Raw genomic sequence first — 16,951 nt, forward strand, 5'->3', positions numbered from 1 at the left:
TTTTTAAAAGCACAATTCTTGAAAGCAAGTACACATCTGCATACATATGGATTTAAGGTAATAGCCTCTTTTTTAACTTTTTCTTATTGGGTTGGTTGCTATTGTAAGGTGGGAGTAGTTGGGGTTGGCAGTGTAATTACATTTCAATCTTGTACTTGCTCCACCAGGTTTTTCCACCATTTTCGGGAACTACAGGATGTCGTTATCGTACACTCACCATTTCAAATGGCCTAAGCAAGCCTGATTTATAACGTCTTTGTCAGAGCTAAGTTATGGACAAATATAAAATGCAACCTAAAAGAAAGTCTAATTTTCAAAATATTTATCTCTAGGTAAATTCAAGAACTGGCCAATTCAAAATAGCAAAGTATGTAGTTACAGAAAAGGTAATTATGTGGCACAGTCAAGTCAAAAGATTGAAACATTAGAAGTGTGACTTCTACCTGTTGTTCAATGTGGGCTTTTTTTCTTTTTTTTCTTACATTTGTTTCAAACAGTTCTGCTAAGTTGACAGTTAATTTCCATTCCACACACTTCGCATGGAAAGTCAACATGCAGTTTGGTTTCTGCCTGATTTTTACTCATGTTATTTGTTGATGTTCTCCATAGTTATGGTCAGATTTCTTGAGATGATGGTACAATTTCACAGATACAAATCTCACAAACAATAATCTGGTGACAGACAGAAAAATACTATGCACATATGCAAACATATTCAATCACAAAACAGGATTATGCAACATCTCTTCCCTGTATGAATCCCAAACAACTCAGAGCAGCAGACCATCACATTTCCAATTGTGTTTAGAACAATGTCTGTCATACATCCAAAAGGCAAGAAGTATTAATCACAGAGGGTCTTTCACTAACAAGATCTTATCAAAAATGTACAACTTCTGACTGCTGAAAAAGGCAAGAAAGGAATTGTCTTTTTATCCACATAAAGATGAAAAACTGTGTGGATTAACCGAAAATCTAATTCCCAATTTTAAGAGATTATGTTAAAGTTTTAATTGGAAAAAAAATGCCTATTTCCTTACAAATGAGATCAAAATCAAGTACATATTGAATATTAGAGCTGCACAATTACACACACATTGTGCCTACATGATTGCCTTCATGTTTCCATTGATTGCAAGAAAACAACTCCAGGGCATCACAATTTTTGCCTTGGAACTGTGCCGTTGATGGCATTTTTACCCAGTTTATGTTTTATTGTTACATTAAGAAGACTGTCTTTAATTAAAGCAAGTGAGGCCTGCAGTGTTTAGAGGTCATTATTATAATAAACAGTAGCCTGATGTAAAAGTGGTTTCAGTAAGAAAAAACAGTAAAAAAAACAACAAAAAAAACAGTAAGAAAAACTTCATACTCACATGAATTGATGCATTGATAAATGAAGTACAAGACAAAAAACTAATTGTGGACATGCATAATTTCTCCTTATTTAAAGCCAAAATGTAGTCAAGTTGAAGACTTGAACACCAAAGTAACTCCTCTCTCAGACGTAAGCAATGACTACTTGGCAATGTAGAATGACACTTCCTGTTGATGTACAGGGCACCCATTCATCAGATTTTTGTTGAAAGTAAGAGCATCATGACATTTGCTTGTCTGACTCTGACTCAGGTCAAAACATCTGCAGAGTCTGACAGACCCTCCTGTGTGGTGCCCACCTGTGAAATTCCAGCCACAAAAATGTGGACTGGAACCGGAGAGACACAAGTGGATTTATGGTCATGTTGGTTCAAAACCATAACTTGCGTTTTTTATTGGGTTATTAAATGAATTTACTGAAACATTTTATTAGCATCAACTAACATCAGTGTGAAATCTACTTTAGCCTCACCTTCTCAGCTTAAAAGCTACATTCACAACATTTTTTGAAAAAGTTTTATAAGCCACGAAGGATATCTAAACCATGTGCTGTACATTTTAAATCAACTACAAAGAGAATCCATTGTGAAAAAAAAAAGAAAGAGACAAATAATCAATAACAATTCCTTCCAGATTCATATTTGGCGGCAGCACAAAGCCTTTCAACACTTTACAAGGAGGCAGAAACTATTAATGCTCTGTGCTAGAGCTTGTGGACAGGTTTGGCATTGGGTTGCTCGGCCTAAGTCCAATCAGGTTTGGCAAGTTGCTAGAAGTGCTGGATTTAATTCATATCTGCCACAACTTGCACCAGTAAAAAGAAAGCATTAGCACAGGGTTCCCCAAGTCCAACCTTTGAGAGCTACTATCCTGCGACCTTTGGATGCATCACTGCTCCAATATACCTTAATAAAATGGCTGAATTCCCTCGTCAGTATGTTACTGAGCTCTGTAAAAATCTGGAAATGAGCCACTCATTTGATTCAGGTGTGTTGGAGAAAGGAAAGTTAAATGCCCCACATTGACATAACAGTCAAATTTGCAATTACTGTGTATGTTTTTATATATTAAAAAAAATCAATTTAATTTTAATAATATTCCATCACGGCGAATGTTCGCTGTTGTGTTCTCTAATTCATTTAGCTTTGACAAAACTGGAGGCCACAGGTGTCAAACTCCAGTCCTGGAGGGCCACTGTCCTGTAACTTTTAGATGTGCCTCTGCTGCAGCACACCTGAATAATATAATTAGATCATTAGCAGGACTCTGGAGAACTGATCTACACAAGAAGGAGATAATTAAACCAATTTATTCCAGTATTTTGTACCTGTGGCTCATCTAAAAACTGCAGGAGAGTGGCCCTTGAGTTTGACACCCCTGTTGTACGAAAATAAGAAAAGCCTTACTGTGTAAGGCTTAGACTGACCTTTGGTAACAAGAGCCCTTTCTCCATTGTCAATTGTCACTTTAGCTAGTCTGTTTCTGTTCTAGCCAAGTTGGATGCATCTCCATTGCAGGATGCTAATATGGGCAGGAATGCATGATGCATGCATGATGATGGGAGCATAGTGCTTAGGCATATTGCTCCCATCATCTAATTTGTAGTGACACTCAGCAATAGGGAATTTCAAGGTTGTGGTTTTGATGAGTTGCAATCAGAAAAAATTGCATCCCAAAGGCACCTTCATTGACTGCATGCAGTGACATCAAGAGTTGAAGTACTGCTGAAAATATTTATTTTTTATTCATTAATTTTTTTTAATACATTCAAAAGACAAATATATTTTGGCTTAGAGTAACAAAAGTAATTTTTTTATTTGGAGTCCAGAATCCAAGGATCCCGCAAGTTTTTGTCAGAAACCAATTCCAAAAAAAGTATCCAACTTTTGACTCTGCTGAAATCAGAAAGATGCAACAGGAAACTAAAATCTGCAGTGGTGCTTCTGAAAATCTGCAGTTTGTTCAAACCACTGCCCTGACTGAAAAGCCAAATTCTTGAAAAAAACATGCACAAAGCTGTAGTCATTCATATTAAGTAAAATGTGGCTAATTATCTTTTATTTAAAGCAAGCAAAACCTAAAGACAAACACTTTGTTCAAGAGCCTGAAAAGCAAAATATAAAAAATTGGATGGATTAATAGAGCAAAAAGCTGTGCTTAAATTTAAAACTGATTTAAATTTTTATAAAGGACAAGATAAATTAGTATGCTGTAGATGCTGATCTTTTTTACTTAAGTTACAATGGTTGAACACAGAGAGACAGCAGAATGTGTTTTCAGTGATTTTCCATGAGCTGTTTATCCGTAGCAAGGTTTCCTAATCAGATGCTGGATCAGTGGATGGAAACTGCCTGCTAAAATAAGCAGTGGCAAAGATATCTGCTATTTCATCTGCAAGTACATTCAGGGTTGGTTTCACTTGAGTTGTTTTCTTCCTTGTAGAAAAAAAAAAAAACTGATAAACCAGAAATTGAGTCATAAAGACCAAGTACTAATTCTAAAATACTTCTACATCCTCGGTACAATGGTAGAAAATGCAGAATAGGAATAGAAGCTGAATGCTGCTTCTCCATCTTCGGTTCTGGTTCTGGGGATGCAGAGCAGTGTACAACCAGAAAACCTGAGTGGTCTGTAAGGTTGATGTTTTTCAGGAGACCTCTGAGGACACAGTTGCAGTAATCAATGCGACAAATGACAAATGCATGCATGACTTTCCCAAGCTCTTGCTGAGACATCTGAAGCATTTGTTCAGTGCTTGGATGGGTTAAGTCACCTGGTGACATGGTAATGCAGAGCTGTGCATCATCTGCATTATAATAGCTAATCTTATTTTCTGCTATAACCTGAGCAAGTAGGATCATATAGATAGCAAATCAGAGGATTTAGCCCCACATGTGACTGCTGTCTGCTTTCATGCGAAATAACCTATGAAAACAAAGAAATTATTGTTCTTTAGGTAAAATTTTAACCAACTGAATGTTGAACCAGATATCCCTACTCTACTCCCCTGTCATTTCAGTAATATGTCATGGTCAAAAGTGTCAAATCCTGCACTGAGGTCCAACAAAACCAGCAATGTGGTTCTTCCACAGTCTGTATTTATGTGGATGTCATTAAACACTTTGACGAGGCCAGTCTAAGTATTGTGGTGAGCACAGAAACAAGACTGAAAGACATCAAAGCGGTTGGTTATCGTTAGAAAGCTATTTAACTGTTCAAACGTTGCTTTTCAATAATTTTGGTGATGAATGGAAGATTAGAAATAATCGTGGAAAGAGTGTGCATGCAACAAAAATGTTCATGTTTAAGAATCCAAGTTTTATATTTACAGCTGAAGATGAATATTTATTTAAAATTAGACTTAGTGAAACAGATATTCTATACTCATATGTCTGCAACCTATGTAACATATTGTGTAGTATCCATCTAATCAGTGCTATATAGCCTCAAGAAGTGAAGGCATCTCAATCTGTTTACGCTTTTCAAGCAAATTTGTTATTTATGATATGCATGTTCGGCTTTTAATTCAAATATCCAAAGAGAGCTAAATGTAATTTGAAAAGACATGAGCAAGTAAAATGTATGGATAGTTAAACATTTCTTTTTCTGCTTCATGACAGAAAATAAGGATCAGAATAATATTACCATAGTGCTAAAGAAAATTCACAGCAAAGATTACCTGTAAGTCAAAATGGAAACATTTTAAGTATGTCATCAAATACATAAAATCCCATAATTTAAAGGCGGTGTACTTTATTCTCACCATAGCTGTTTACCACTTTGTATTCATTTTTCTAATCAGTTTATAGCTAATCAAATTTGTCTGCTGCCAGTTGAAATTCAGTGACTGCTGCCACAAGAATGTATTGAAAAGGATTTAATGCATAGTAAATGATTCAATCCCATTGACAGGGCTTGTTTTGTTTTTTTTTTTTTTTTTTTACAGTCAGTATTGCAAACATAATTTAACTGCATTGTAGTATAAGAACTAAGAACTGGAATGCAACTGAATTTTGATCTCTTTATAGACTAACACTAAGCAGACATGCCAACAGTGCAGACTTCAAAGACATATGTAAAGTGAAAACACAATAATTTAGTCACTGACTGTCATGCTAAAATTGCAGATTACATTAAAACATGAAAATCTTTCAACCTTTCTGAATCCATAATTCTGGACTGAATATTACATTTTAAGAAGTGATGCAAATGAAAAAGTGACATTTTGAATATTTTTGAAAAATTGCATTTTTATAGAATTGTCCATTGAGATTATTATTATTATTATTATATTTTTATGCAAGTCTTGATTCAAGTTTGGATTGTGCTTAGAAACATTGTATTAGGAGAAGTATATAACAATAGACTTTTTTTCTCTTGCTTAAATGTCAAAGCCTGTTTGTGACAAGACAATTGTATATCATCAATATTTTGGTTTGTTTTTATTTTTGCCTTTCTAGGTTTTACAAAGCCTAATTGCTCGGTAGGTCTCTCAAACTATGAAACATTTGTATGAGCACAATGTTGCTTCTCTAAGCTTGCACACATTTTCATGACCTGGTGTTAAGTCGGAGAAACAAGCTATTCAATCCCCTTTCGAGCTGCAGGAGCTTGCATTACACAACCAGGAAAAGCCTGAGGCACTCTCTACTCCAAGGGAGACATTTACTATGTGTACTTTTGGGGATCTAAAACCTTTTTCTTGGCGCACAATTGGCACCATCCAGTAGTATTAAATTCTACCTTCAATCAAATATCTTGGAAAAACAAAGGAACGCAAACTGCGCCCTGCATAGCAATGGAAAATCTAATTTGTGACATCAATATATCATTGTGAGATTGACAGTGGGAAAGAAGAGAGTATTGTGGTTAAATATACCCAACATTTTGAACAAAAACTGAAGCTAAATATTTAAAGAAATGGAAGACTAACAGACTTATAAATGTATCACACATGAGATTGCAGAGGTTGGTTTATCGGTCAACCTTAAAGCTTGAATTATTACAATTTATATTGACTATCTTCTTGGTTGATAGTCAATATAAGGGTGAGTCTACATAATACCTTAACCCCATTATGCCACAGTCCACATAAATATTGTTAATGATGTCCATTGTCAGTGGGGAACAGAATATTTGCATAATGGGTGTGCAGCTGCTGTTGCCAGTGGGATACCACGTACCAAAATCTCTAACTTCTATGAATAAATGCCATAAAAGTTAAAGTTCTGAAGATAAAAGTGGATGAATGGATAGATGGCAATCATATTTTGACAAAGCAATCACTGATTTTAAAAGTAGCAGGTACATATTTGGCTCACAAAAGAGAAATTCAATACACGTGGAATGATTTTATTTCTGTTTATATGAAGTCTTTTGGAAAAGTACAAAGTGAAACCAGGAGGAACTCCATATCTTTTTCTCCGGTGTCACATATCCAGACAGATGGACAGATAATCTCAAAGGAAATGCCAGACATAGAATACGCAACTGTTTGGTCAACAGTGGAGAGGAAATAAAGCACTTTGGTGTGACATGAGAACAAAGAAAGGCAGTTGTAAAAACATGTTGGAAATTCAATGAGAGAGCTGTATATACTCATTAAAATACGCATAACCAAAAAAAAGAACCCATTCATACCCAGGCATGACCTCTTGGAAAGAAGCACAGAAATGCACATATGCATGGAAACATTCATACACACATGCAAACAATATTAAACAGCAATTACATGAGCCAGTACACACTGGACAAATATGCTCCATGCTGTAATTACACATGGAAAGTTTATTCCTGCTGATCAAAAGCAGTGTGATGCAAAATGAATTATCTCATAACCAAAGTTAAGACAAAAGAGAAGTAAATCTAGACCTAAGATTAACAATTCCCTACCACATCAGTGAGAATGACGACACAGCTGTACGAGGAGTCATCAACATAACCTCGGTGTGTATGGTACAATTTTTGTTTTCAAATTACTGCTAATCCACTAAACATCTGTTTCTGGGGCATTGAAAAATACAGATATTCTCGTAATATCTTACATGATGACATTTTCTTGGCATTACCTATTTAAATGTCCACATGATTCATAATTTGTCCTAATAAGGAATGTGTATTTTTTATATCAAAGCAATTACGTGGCAGTGTATTTAGTTTTGCCTGAAGAATAATAAATTCAAGCACAGGTCATAATGTATAGCTACCTTAGTCAATTCTTTGGTCACACGGTCATTAAAGTATGCTGTATATTTCATCCCTGCAGGCATTTTGCTCTGATTCTTGCTGAATGAAAGGTCTGGATGGCAACAGTTCTCTCCTGAGTCAGTCTGTTTATTACAGTGTAATACTGTTCTTTCCTGCACAAACTCAATTACCCATTCAGTCATGTACACAAACAAAAGTAATGTTCAAAGTTGGAGTGCATTTTTGAGGAATGGTTCACTATTTTCTGGAGAACAGGATGGAAAAAATCACATTGTGTAAATATGTAGCAGTAGCAAACAGCCTGCTTGCACTAATATGCAGCAAAAGCTTGAATAACAGAAGCACAATCTTTATTTTTGAAAGGCTGTTATGATTGATAGTGTTTTGGAAATTTAAATATTTGAATTTAGGGTTTGCATCTAACTCTTGAAATAATACTTTTTGCAGCAGCTGTCCTATAGAAGTAATATTCCACGTAACAAGTAGCATATGAAAGTCACTATTCTCATCTTTTAAACAAGCCACTAGTTATCAAAATGGCCCATGTTAACATGTTCCTTTGGTATCTCCCTCTCTGTCTCGCCATCTGTTCTGTCCAATCACACCTGCAACTCATTTCTAATCACCCTTCTGTTCTTTGTTCAGTAATCAACCTCCCCAGAAAATATACAACTCATGTTCAGTTTCTCACTGCTGCTTCCTCCTGTTTAATCATGTCAAGTCATGTTTCTTCTCTGTTGTCCCTGGTTCCTCTTCTTGTTCTGCTCAGTCTCCCTGCCTTTTTAATGTTTTTTTTTTATTTTTTTTAAGTTTTTGTTTTTTCATTCCTTATTAAAACTTTAACATCAACTCAATGTTTCAGCCTGCTGCATTCACCAGCACACACCAGGCACATCTAAAAAAATAATAATCGTAGAAGTTCAGCATTTTCGTCACTAATTTCACAAAATGAAGCATGTATATAAATTTGTTACACAGGGAGTGAAATATTTCAAACGTTTATTTCATGTAATCTTGATGAACATGGTTGATAGATCATGGAAATTGACCATTTGAACAGAGACTAAAGTTTGGGTTTGCATTATACAAGCTACATTTATCAAAATCTCAAGAAATAAAGGCTTGAAATATTTCACTCTTTATAATGTATCCATGAAGGCGGTAGTCACTGGTTCAACACACCTGTATCTAAATATTTTTCATTAGCAGATCTTTGCAAAACGTTGACATGCTGAGGAGGTAACTGGGCCATTTGAGTAACTAGAGCAGAGATGAATCTAAAACTTGAGGACAGTTGGATGCCCATAATCCATGTGAAACATCTCTCTTTCTGAAATGAGCAATAAAAAATACTGAGCTTTTTCCATAATATTCTAATTTCCTGTAGCTGTTTAATCAAAATCAGATACTTTCCATTCAGCATGGTGTAAATGTGGCTTTGTTTGAGTTTCATCAGACCTTGCATTGTTTGACCAAGCAGATTAAAAGCCCTGTTCTCTGTCACTTGAAGTAAAATAAAAAGTACAGGGGGTTCAAGGTTGTCAAACAGAGGTAACATCATCATATCTTTAATGGAGGGGGAGAAAAGCCTTCTTCCTTTAATGCCTCATCTACTGATCTCAGTCGGTATCTCGGCTCTCCTTGTTCTCCCAGTAATGAATGAACTAAATGGGCTTCAAACATTCCTTCTCTGCTCTCACAAACGTGCACTGAGACTTGCATTCATCACATTTCCATGCACCATTACACCCAGTGATGGGAGGAAAGAAACAACACTTTTATTAGCAGGTCTGCGTCACTGAGGTGTGGAATGTCCCGTGGGTTTCCAACAACAGTGACAGAGAAAGCAGGCCTTCATGCAGCCATTGTTGTCCTGGAAAAGCTCACTTAGTGTAATGGGTGAGGCTGAGCCCACTCTTCAAAAGACAGAGGGCACCAACCAATAATAAGAGCAGTCATGCTTAGCCAGATTAGAGAACTGACTAAAGAAAGTAAAAATCTTTGTGCTTTGGTAATGATGAGATAAATGGGCTTAATTTGTATTGACAAGCAAACGCTTAAATTAACAAATCACTTGGAAGGCAAAACCGCTCACTTTTAAACCAATGAAATTATTTAGTTGAAGACATGATTAAAAATTCACCTCTAAATCAAAATATATTGCGCCATTTTTACTCTAAGTCAGGACAGTGATGATCCAAAACAATGAAATGTTTATCTAAGACCCGTGATGAGTTAAGTCAGTATTTATGACAGAAAAAATAAATGTAGTTTCTAAACTCAGTCCTGCATGTCCCTTTAATAGAATGCAATATACAATATTTTAACTGTCTCAAAACCATAAACATTAAAACTAATAAAACCTGAAAAAATATTATGTTGCCAACTGATGAAGGAAGAGAATTGTTTTGCACCATGTACACCTGCCTGAAAAATCTTGAAATTAGCAGAAAGAAATCATAGGATTTAAATGAATGCAAGTCATTTATAAAGCTCAGTTGTTGAAATTGAACATTTTGACTCGGGCTCATAGAGCCATACCTGCACTTTCATACTTGAATATATTGAAGGAAAGTCCCAATCGTTACTCAATCGTTACTCAACATGTAGTGGGTGGTTTTGAAGCTAAGATTATTTACATAGGAAACATTGGTGAGCTTCATGGAGGTCACAAGCCCACAAAAAATAGCTTCTAGGATTCAAGATTATAAAACAACAAACTCGTGAACAAGGAAGAAGAGGACCAACTCAAAACCCTGACAGTTAATTCTGCAACAGGCGAAGATAACTGGAGCAGGGAATTAGCAGCCGGACAACGGAGGCTACTATGAGTATTGTTTGTGTGGAAAAGGTTTCTCATGCCAGAAAATATTGCTTTGTCCACGGTTTTTATTTTTATGCTGTTGCAAAAGGTATGTTGATGTATGGAGATTGCATGATTGAACAAATAAATTACCTCTCACTCCAAAAAATCCTCATGTGTGTTTACCTAACAACAATTAACTTAAGCAAAAATATGTTTTTATTCTTTTACATTTGATGTAAGCATACTATCTTAGTATTTTTCCTTCTCTTCCATCCATCTCTGGACAGAATTAGATGCAAATGACGTTTTACTATTGGGAGAATAACTGTAGAAAAAATTACAGAGTGCAAGTGTGGTGACAGATGGTCTGTTCAGAATAACATTTGACTACTGTAGTGAAGCTTTACCTAAACAAGGAATGGGCTTGGTGTAGAAAAGTGACACTCTGACAAACACTGTAGTTTGAGAAAATAAAATAGCTTTTTTTTTTTTTTTTTTTTTTTTTTTTTTGTGGTGTAATTGTTTAGAGTAATTGGAGTGCTGACACATAGGCATATCAGAGTAACGATGGTCAGAACAGGAGCAGAAATTGCAACATCTAATCTGAAAGCTGAGTTTTTGTCACAGAAGTCCTTTAATCACAATGATGAAATACAGGCACACTGGGCTCACAACTGAGAAATTTTAAATCCCTAATGAGGTGCTGATTTCTCCAAGCTACTGATCTCATAACATTTCTCCTCACTTTCTGTTCTTCAACAAATGCACTGCCATAGAAATAGTCGCCTTAGTCGCTTACATTGCTTTCACTACTTTGTCTTTAGTAGTGAATCTGCAATTTTATATGATAGTGCAAAATTGTCCTAAACTAAGGTTTTTCAAAGTGTGGGGCGTTAGCCCCTAACCCCCTAAGGGGTGCCAGAGCACTTCAGGAGGAGCGCGACATGAGGGAAAAAAATCAAGCACCAAAAGTAAATGTGAACATTTAGCCAACTTCACCACAGCATTGCCAAAAACAAAATGGATAGATTTTAACTACCTAAAGGTATGGTACTTAAGGAGACAGAGTCTGGGCCAAGAAAAATAAAAAAGAAGGAAGTATGACCATAATTATTTATGGTTAAGATTTTCAGTTGTTTATTTGCTTTCTGAAGGGAAGGAGAGCTCTCCCACACTTTGAAAACCCTTGTCCCAGACGTAATGTGAGTACAAAAGCTGTGTTCACAGCTGCCTTTCTGTCATGCTTTTTCAAATAAGCCTGAAGACCACTGCAAAAATTGTGATATATGCCTTTTACTCTCCATATCTTAAGCTCAATTTTAGTGGATACTGTGCATGAAAATACAAAAATAAAACATAACTACATGGCCAGCATGTCTAAAACTTTGTCAGAACTTTATTTCAGTACCCAAAAGGAAAATGGAAAGGAATTACCACAACTTTCCAGTGCGGAAATCTAACTCGGCTAATGAAGTGATTTTCTAACCAACTATGCAGATTTTTGTTGATGTTTTACAAAAAATAACAATTTATGGTTCAGTAGTGGCCCCAATTTTTTTTAATTGCACATAATAACCCAGATATGTAATCAAGCATGATTTAATTCTAGATATATTCTCAACGCACCCATGTGTTTTAAGAATGTCAAATATTTTCATTCTTAGCCAGTAAAAACATATCAGATGCTATGAAACTGTACAAATGGGGTTCCCTCTCTTTCTCTGCAGCCTGATAAAACATTTTTTTTTCAGTCAAGAATGACGATGGGGCAGTACCTTTTCACCAAGCATGTCTGTCACTCATCACTCTCTGCATCAACGTTTTACAGTTGAGTTCAACCAAAAGGCTTTCAATGGAACTGGCCCTTTCAACTATAATATGAAACTGGGAGATAGAGGTTTGACTGGAACATAGAGACAGCAGGGTGAAGGTGTCTGCTAAGGTGCTGGTAATAAGATGGAAACTGAGTGTGAATATTGTGAAGTTTCAAGCTGTGCCGTGTTTTTTTGCAACTTTAGGACAGAGACTCGTTATGTGGTAGTGAAATTTATTGTTGCGGCTGGGGAGTTCTGTATGCCTTATTGGAGCAAAGCAATGATGAAGCAAGGTATGTTTTGTTGTTTTTTCTGCAGGCAACTTCTATTAACCCAAGTTATACTTCTAATAGCCAGGCTCATGTGTCAACGCAACAAAACACAAAAACCCTTTGAAGAAAATAGGTAAAAAAACAAATCAATAAATGACATTTGAATTTTTTGTACATTACTAATCTAAAAAAGCTTGTTAGATAAAGGTCAGTGAGGATGTTTCTAACGTTTCATCGAAGACTATTTGGATCATAAACTTTTTCCCTGTGGAAGAAATTATATCCATTCAAAACGCTGTGCAAAATTACAACAAGATCTCTATTTCTGATTTTACCTCCGAAGGATTATACTGCAGATATTTCCTAATTATTGACTCTGCTCTGTTGAGCTACCTGTAGAGGGTCCAATAAGAGCCACTAAAAAATAATGCTATTTGAAGCTTTTAGGTGTTGCGCTAAAAGGCCAGCAGTAACTCCGTAACCCATGACCATCACAGCAGAAACTCCTCAGTAATATGGAACATGATTTCGTAGTGATGGCTACCACTAAAATATGTTTGTAAAGCCTGAGGAGGTCACAAGGCCACAGAGTAACAGACAGACAGGTAGTCGGGGTACTTAAGCGTAGCCACCTGAGGAACAAGGCTGCTTTTCTGTGGTTCTGACTGGAGTTGTTAGGATCAATTTTTTCTTAATACTAAAGAACATAAGGGAGCAAGTTGCTGAATGTTTGTACAATTGATTATGAACAGCACACCTTCTACCACTTTAATAATATGAAAAACAGCCTCTGTTGGATCTGTCTGTCTATACTCTTATCTGATCTTTTCAGACTTAATTGTTTTTTTTTGTTGTTTTTTTTCAGTATGGGCAATAGATTGATTTAATAGTTACATTTGAACAGGCACAATATGTAATCTCTACGATCAAATGAAATGAGAAAGAATTTGTAATTACATATGTGTTTTTATGAATAAGAATATAACACACTGTACGCTTATTAATTACGAATAAAAAATACATCAACTGAATTAAGGTAAAACTAATGAAGCTGATGTGTTCAGTGCTTTATACTTAATTGTCAATACTATATCTCAGCATGCTTGACAACACATTTGAGTGAATAAATAGTGATGCACTGGCAAATCGTCTGGTGAACAGAATCAGTCAATTATTTGTCTTGATGGCTTTTTGGATAAGAAGCTCAAGAGAAAGGAAAAAAATATATATTTTGTTCATTTATTTATTTATTGGCTATAACAAAAATGCTCTTGAGAGAAAGTTGTTACTGAGGGAGAAAATCTTAAGCTTATCTGCTTTCTTTATCAGTGAACTGTTTAAAAATGAACCTAGATGGAACATGTGGATGAAAAGCGCAAATTTAAAAAAATATATTTTTTACTATGTGTCAGATTGATTTAGGTTGAGAGATCAACTCTCAGCAGATAATAGGAAGGCAAAAGCAAAGTTACACAGTTTAATTGTTGTGAGCTTTCAATTCTGACTGTGGTTTTATTCTCCCCTGTCAATTTCACCTTTTTTCTCATCTGCTCAAGAAGCTAATTAAAGAGATCTCCCTCTATCCTGGTGGTTTTATTAGCAAAACACATTCACCTCAGTTACACTTTTAAGGGTTTTTTATAAATATATATTTCTTAAAGGTCTGTGTGCATTATATAAAAAATAAATGCAAGCTTGTCTTAAAGAGATCAACCCTTTGTAAGTTGAACAACACAGTCCTAAATATTCACTCTGCTAAAGACATGCATGTTCAGGAGAAGTTGCTTTAAAGTCGATGCTCAGAAAGTATCAAACTCACCTGAGAGAAATTGAGACCGTTGAGCGGATGGCATTGCTCCTCCACCTTCTCCACTGCGCCTGTTCTTTTCCTCATCCTCTCTGCCTCCTGGGCCAAGTACAGATCCAGGACAGGCACCCCTCGCGTCTTGATGTCGGCCTCAGTTAACGAGTTCACCATCAGCATCACCCACACAGGACGCTTCCGTTCCCAATTCCCAGCTATGGCATTAAAGAGGTAGTCAGCGTAGAGTCCCTTCCCTCTTTGATCAGGGGTCATCCAAGAGGGCATCATCAGTTTTACGTACTCAAGGTGTCTTTTAAGTCTCTTGTAGATGTCTCTTGGTAGGACATCCTGCAGGTTTTCCCCATGGGGGAGCAGCTGACAGCTGGTCAGGGCTGAGATGGTGTACGGGTCAGTCAGGTCCAGCTCAAAGTAAATAATGTTGCTTTCCTGGAAGGCTTGCTTGGAATTTTCAGGGATGAAGTCCCAAACACGGGTGTAGGGAACATGGATTGTACCATAAAAATAGGAAGGGGGATCCCGTTTGATAGTCCACAGAAAGGAATTCAGGTCGGCTTGCTGAGGGAAAAATGAAAAAAATAAATAAATAAATAACGCTATGTTGATGTTTTCAATTTGAACACAATCCGACAAACCATTTATGCTATGCCTTTCCACCGAATTAAGGTGAAACTATTCACAGGAATAAACTCAGAATATTCAGTGTGGAAATAAACCCCCCAAATATATGTAAACTGGATTCAATAGCTCCTGGTCATTAAACTTGATGGCATTTCGCATTGGCCAATTAATTTATGAGGTGCTCAAATGCAAGTTCGGAACGCATAAATTCTATAAGAGTGGCAAGGTTTGAATTTGCAATTACTTTACTACCAACACCGAACTTGTCTGACACCTAGAACCTCTTTGTCTGCCTGTTAGACTGCTAACAGACTGATAATGACTTTTTAACAGGCCACTTAGAAGCTGGGTGCCAAAGAAACAATACACATGTGGGTAATTGTCTGACTGTTGCCCAGAATGTTATGCCTTCTTGTTGCCACTGAATAAAAATCCCTGAAAGGTCAAGGAAAATGTGCAAAAACACCATGTTTCACTATGGAGATAGCATGCTTAGGATGATGTGCAGGGCAACTTTTTAACCACACAGTGTTTAGCTGTGCTGCTATAGAGAGTAATGGGTGCTAAACACATACATACGTATGTCACACGATTTTTATTTTGTTTTATAATAGTCTTTGCACTGGATGAACTATTTTGCTTGGACAATCACATCAAATCCCCATAAAATTGCATTGATTTATGTGACTTAAACAGTGCAAAAAGTGACAAAATGTGCTAAATTTTTGCAAGCCACCGAATTTGTACTTTAGTGGTCTTTATTACAATTTTGTTGCACGTCTAATGTGATGAGTAAACAAGATATTAAAAGTCCATACAATGAAAACAACATTCGGAATAAAAAAATAATAAATAATTATAGTCAAAGAGGAATTCAGGTGGCGCTTTCAGATTTATTAAATTACACATTTTAATCAAAACAGACCAATTCACGTTATAAAACTCTTACCTTCCTATTTAGCTCGCAGCTGGAGGAATCCTTCAACCTCCACTGGTCTGCACGTACCAGCAGGATGAGACAGGACTGGATGAATGCGCCCAAAGTGCCCTGCATTGTACAGCTCTCTGCAAACTTGCCCAAGACAGCTCCAACAACGTGTTTGCAACAACTCTGTTTATTTCTCCAGCATGCATGGAGAGCGGTCCTTTATTTCCGCAGCCCCGGCACCATGCGGTCACGTAAAATGAGCTGACAAGTATCCGACAAAACCACCGGACATGGTCATGTTGACTGAAGCCTCCTGGACGCCGCTGCTCCTGTTGCCCGTTTCACGTGTTGTCCTGGGTTGAGGGAAGAGAGATATCCTCCGGGGCTTTACGCAGGGTCAGATCATCCTTCCACCGCGCCGCTGTAAGCAGACTCCTTCACTTCTTAAAAGCTCTGCAATGTTCCTTTTGAAAGATGATTTGATCACAGGCAGAAGTTGCAAGGGAGTTTGATCCAACAGGTCCGCGATTCAAAGTTAAAAATGCACAAAGTAAAAGTCTGTGTCGCAACTATTCGGTCGCAAGCCCAAAGTAAGCGAGGGAAGTTCTTAAGCCAAACTTCTTTGCAGTTTGCGCTGCAGGCTCGCTACTCTACGTTTGGCGTCTCTGTGTCAGTGTGAGAGCACGCAGCTCCACTACCCCCTTAGTTTACCCGCATAATCCCTCCATCACGACCCCCATTCCACCCTGTCTCACACACACGCACACTCTCAGAAGCAATAATCCGATTAAACATCACCTTGTGCGCATCATTCATATAAATCATGTCAACACACCACAAGCGCATTGTCCACATATTTTTACCCTTGGTTTAATCAACATCAATGTTGGTAAATTATTCCAAGTCAGACTGATCTCTTGTTGTGACCCCAGGAGGGCCAAGACAATCATGGGCGACAGAAAATCCCGGGGATTACTTACAAACTACAGGCATTATTAGCATGAGAAAACCTGCAGTGACAATGTTTTATTCTGGGTTTCTGAGGACAAAGATCCACCTTTTCAAGACGATGCTCCTTCATCATGTTGGACTTTTTTTTGTTGT

The 16,951-nt window shown here is 36.8% G+C and overlaps 1 protein-coding gene across 1 annotated transcript in view; it reads right to left on the bottom strand.

The window, feature by feature from the left end:
* Positions 1–16,496, bottom strand: part of trabd2a (TraB domain containing 2A) — a 48,587-nt gene extending 32,091 nt beyond the window's left edge. Inside the window, exons 1-2 of the mRNA XM_055040049.1 lie at positions 15,869–16,496; positions 14,296–14,856 (exon numbers count right to left, since the gene is read on the bottom strand). Of these exons, the coding sequence (XP_054896024.1) occupies positions 14,296–14,856; positions 15,869–15,973 (666 nt within the window). The 5' untranslated portion in view covers positions 15,974–16,496. The remainder of the gene's footprint in view (positions 1–14,295; positions 14,857–15,868) is intronic.
* Between the last annotated feature and the right edge of the window lie 455 nt (positions 16,497–16,951).

Source organism: Poeciliopsis prolifica, unplaced genomic scaffold (assembly GCF_027474105.1).
Source record: "Poeciliopsis prolifica strain line A6 unplaced genomic scaffold, Auburn_PproV2 SCAFFOLD015, whole genome shotgun sequence".
Lineage (NCBI taxonomy): Eukaryota > Metazoa > Chordata > Actinopteri > Cyprinodontiformes > Poeciliidae > Poeciliopsis > Poeciliopsis prolifica.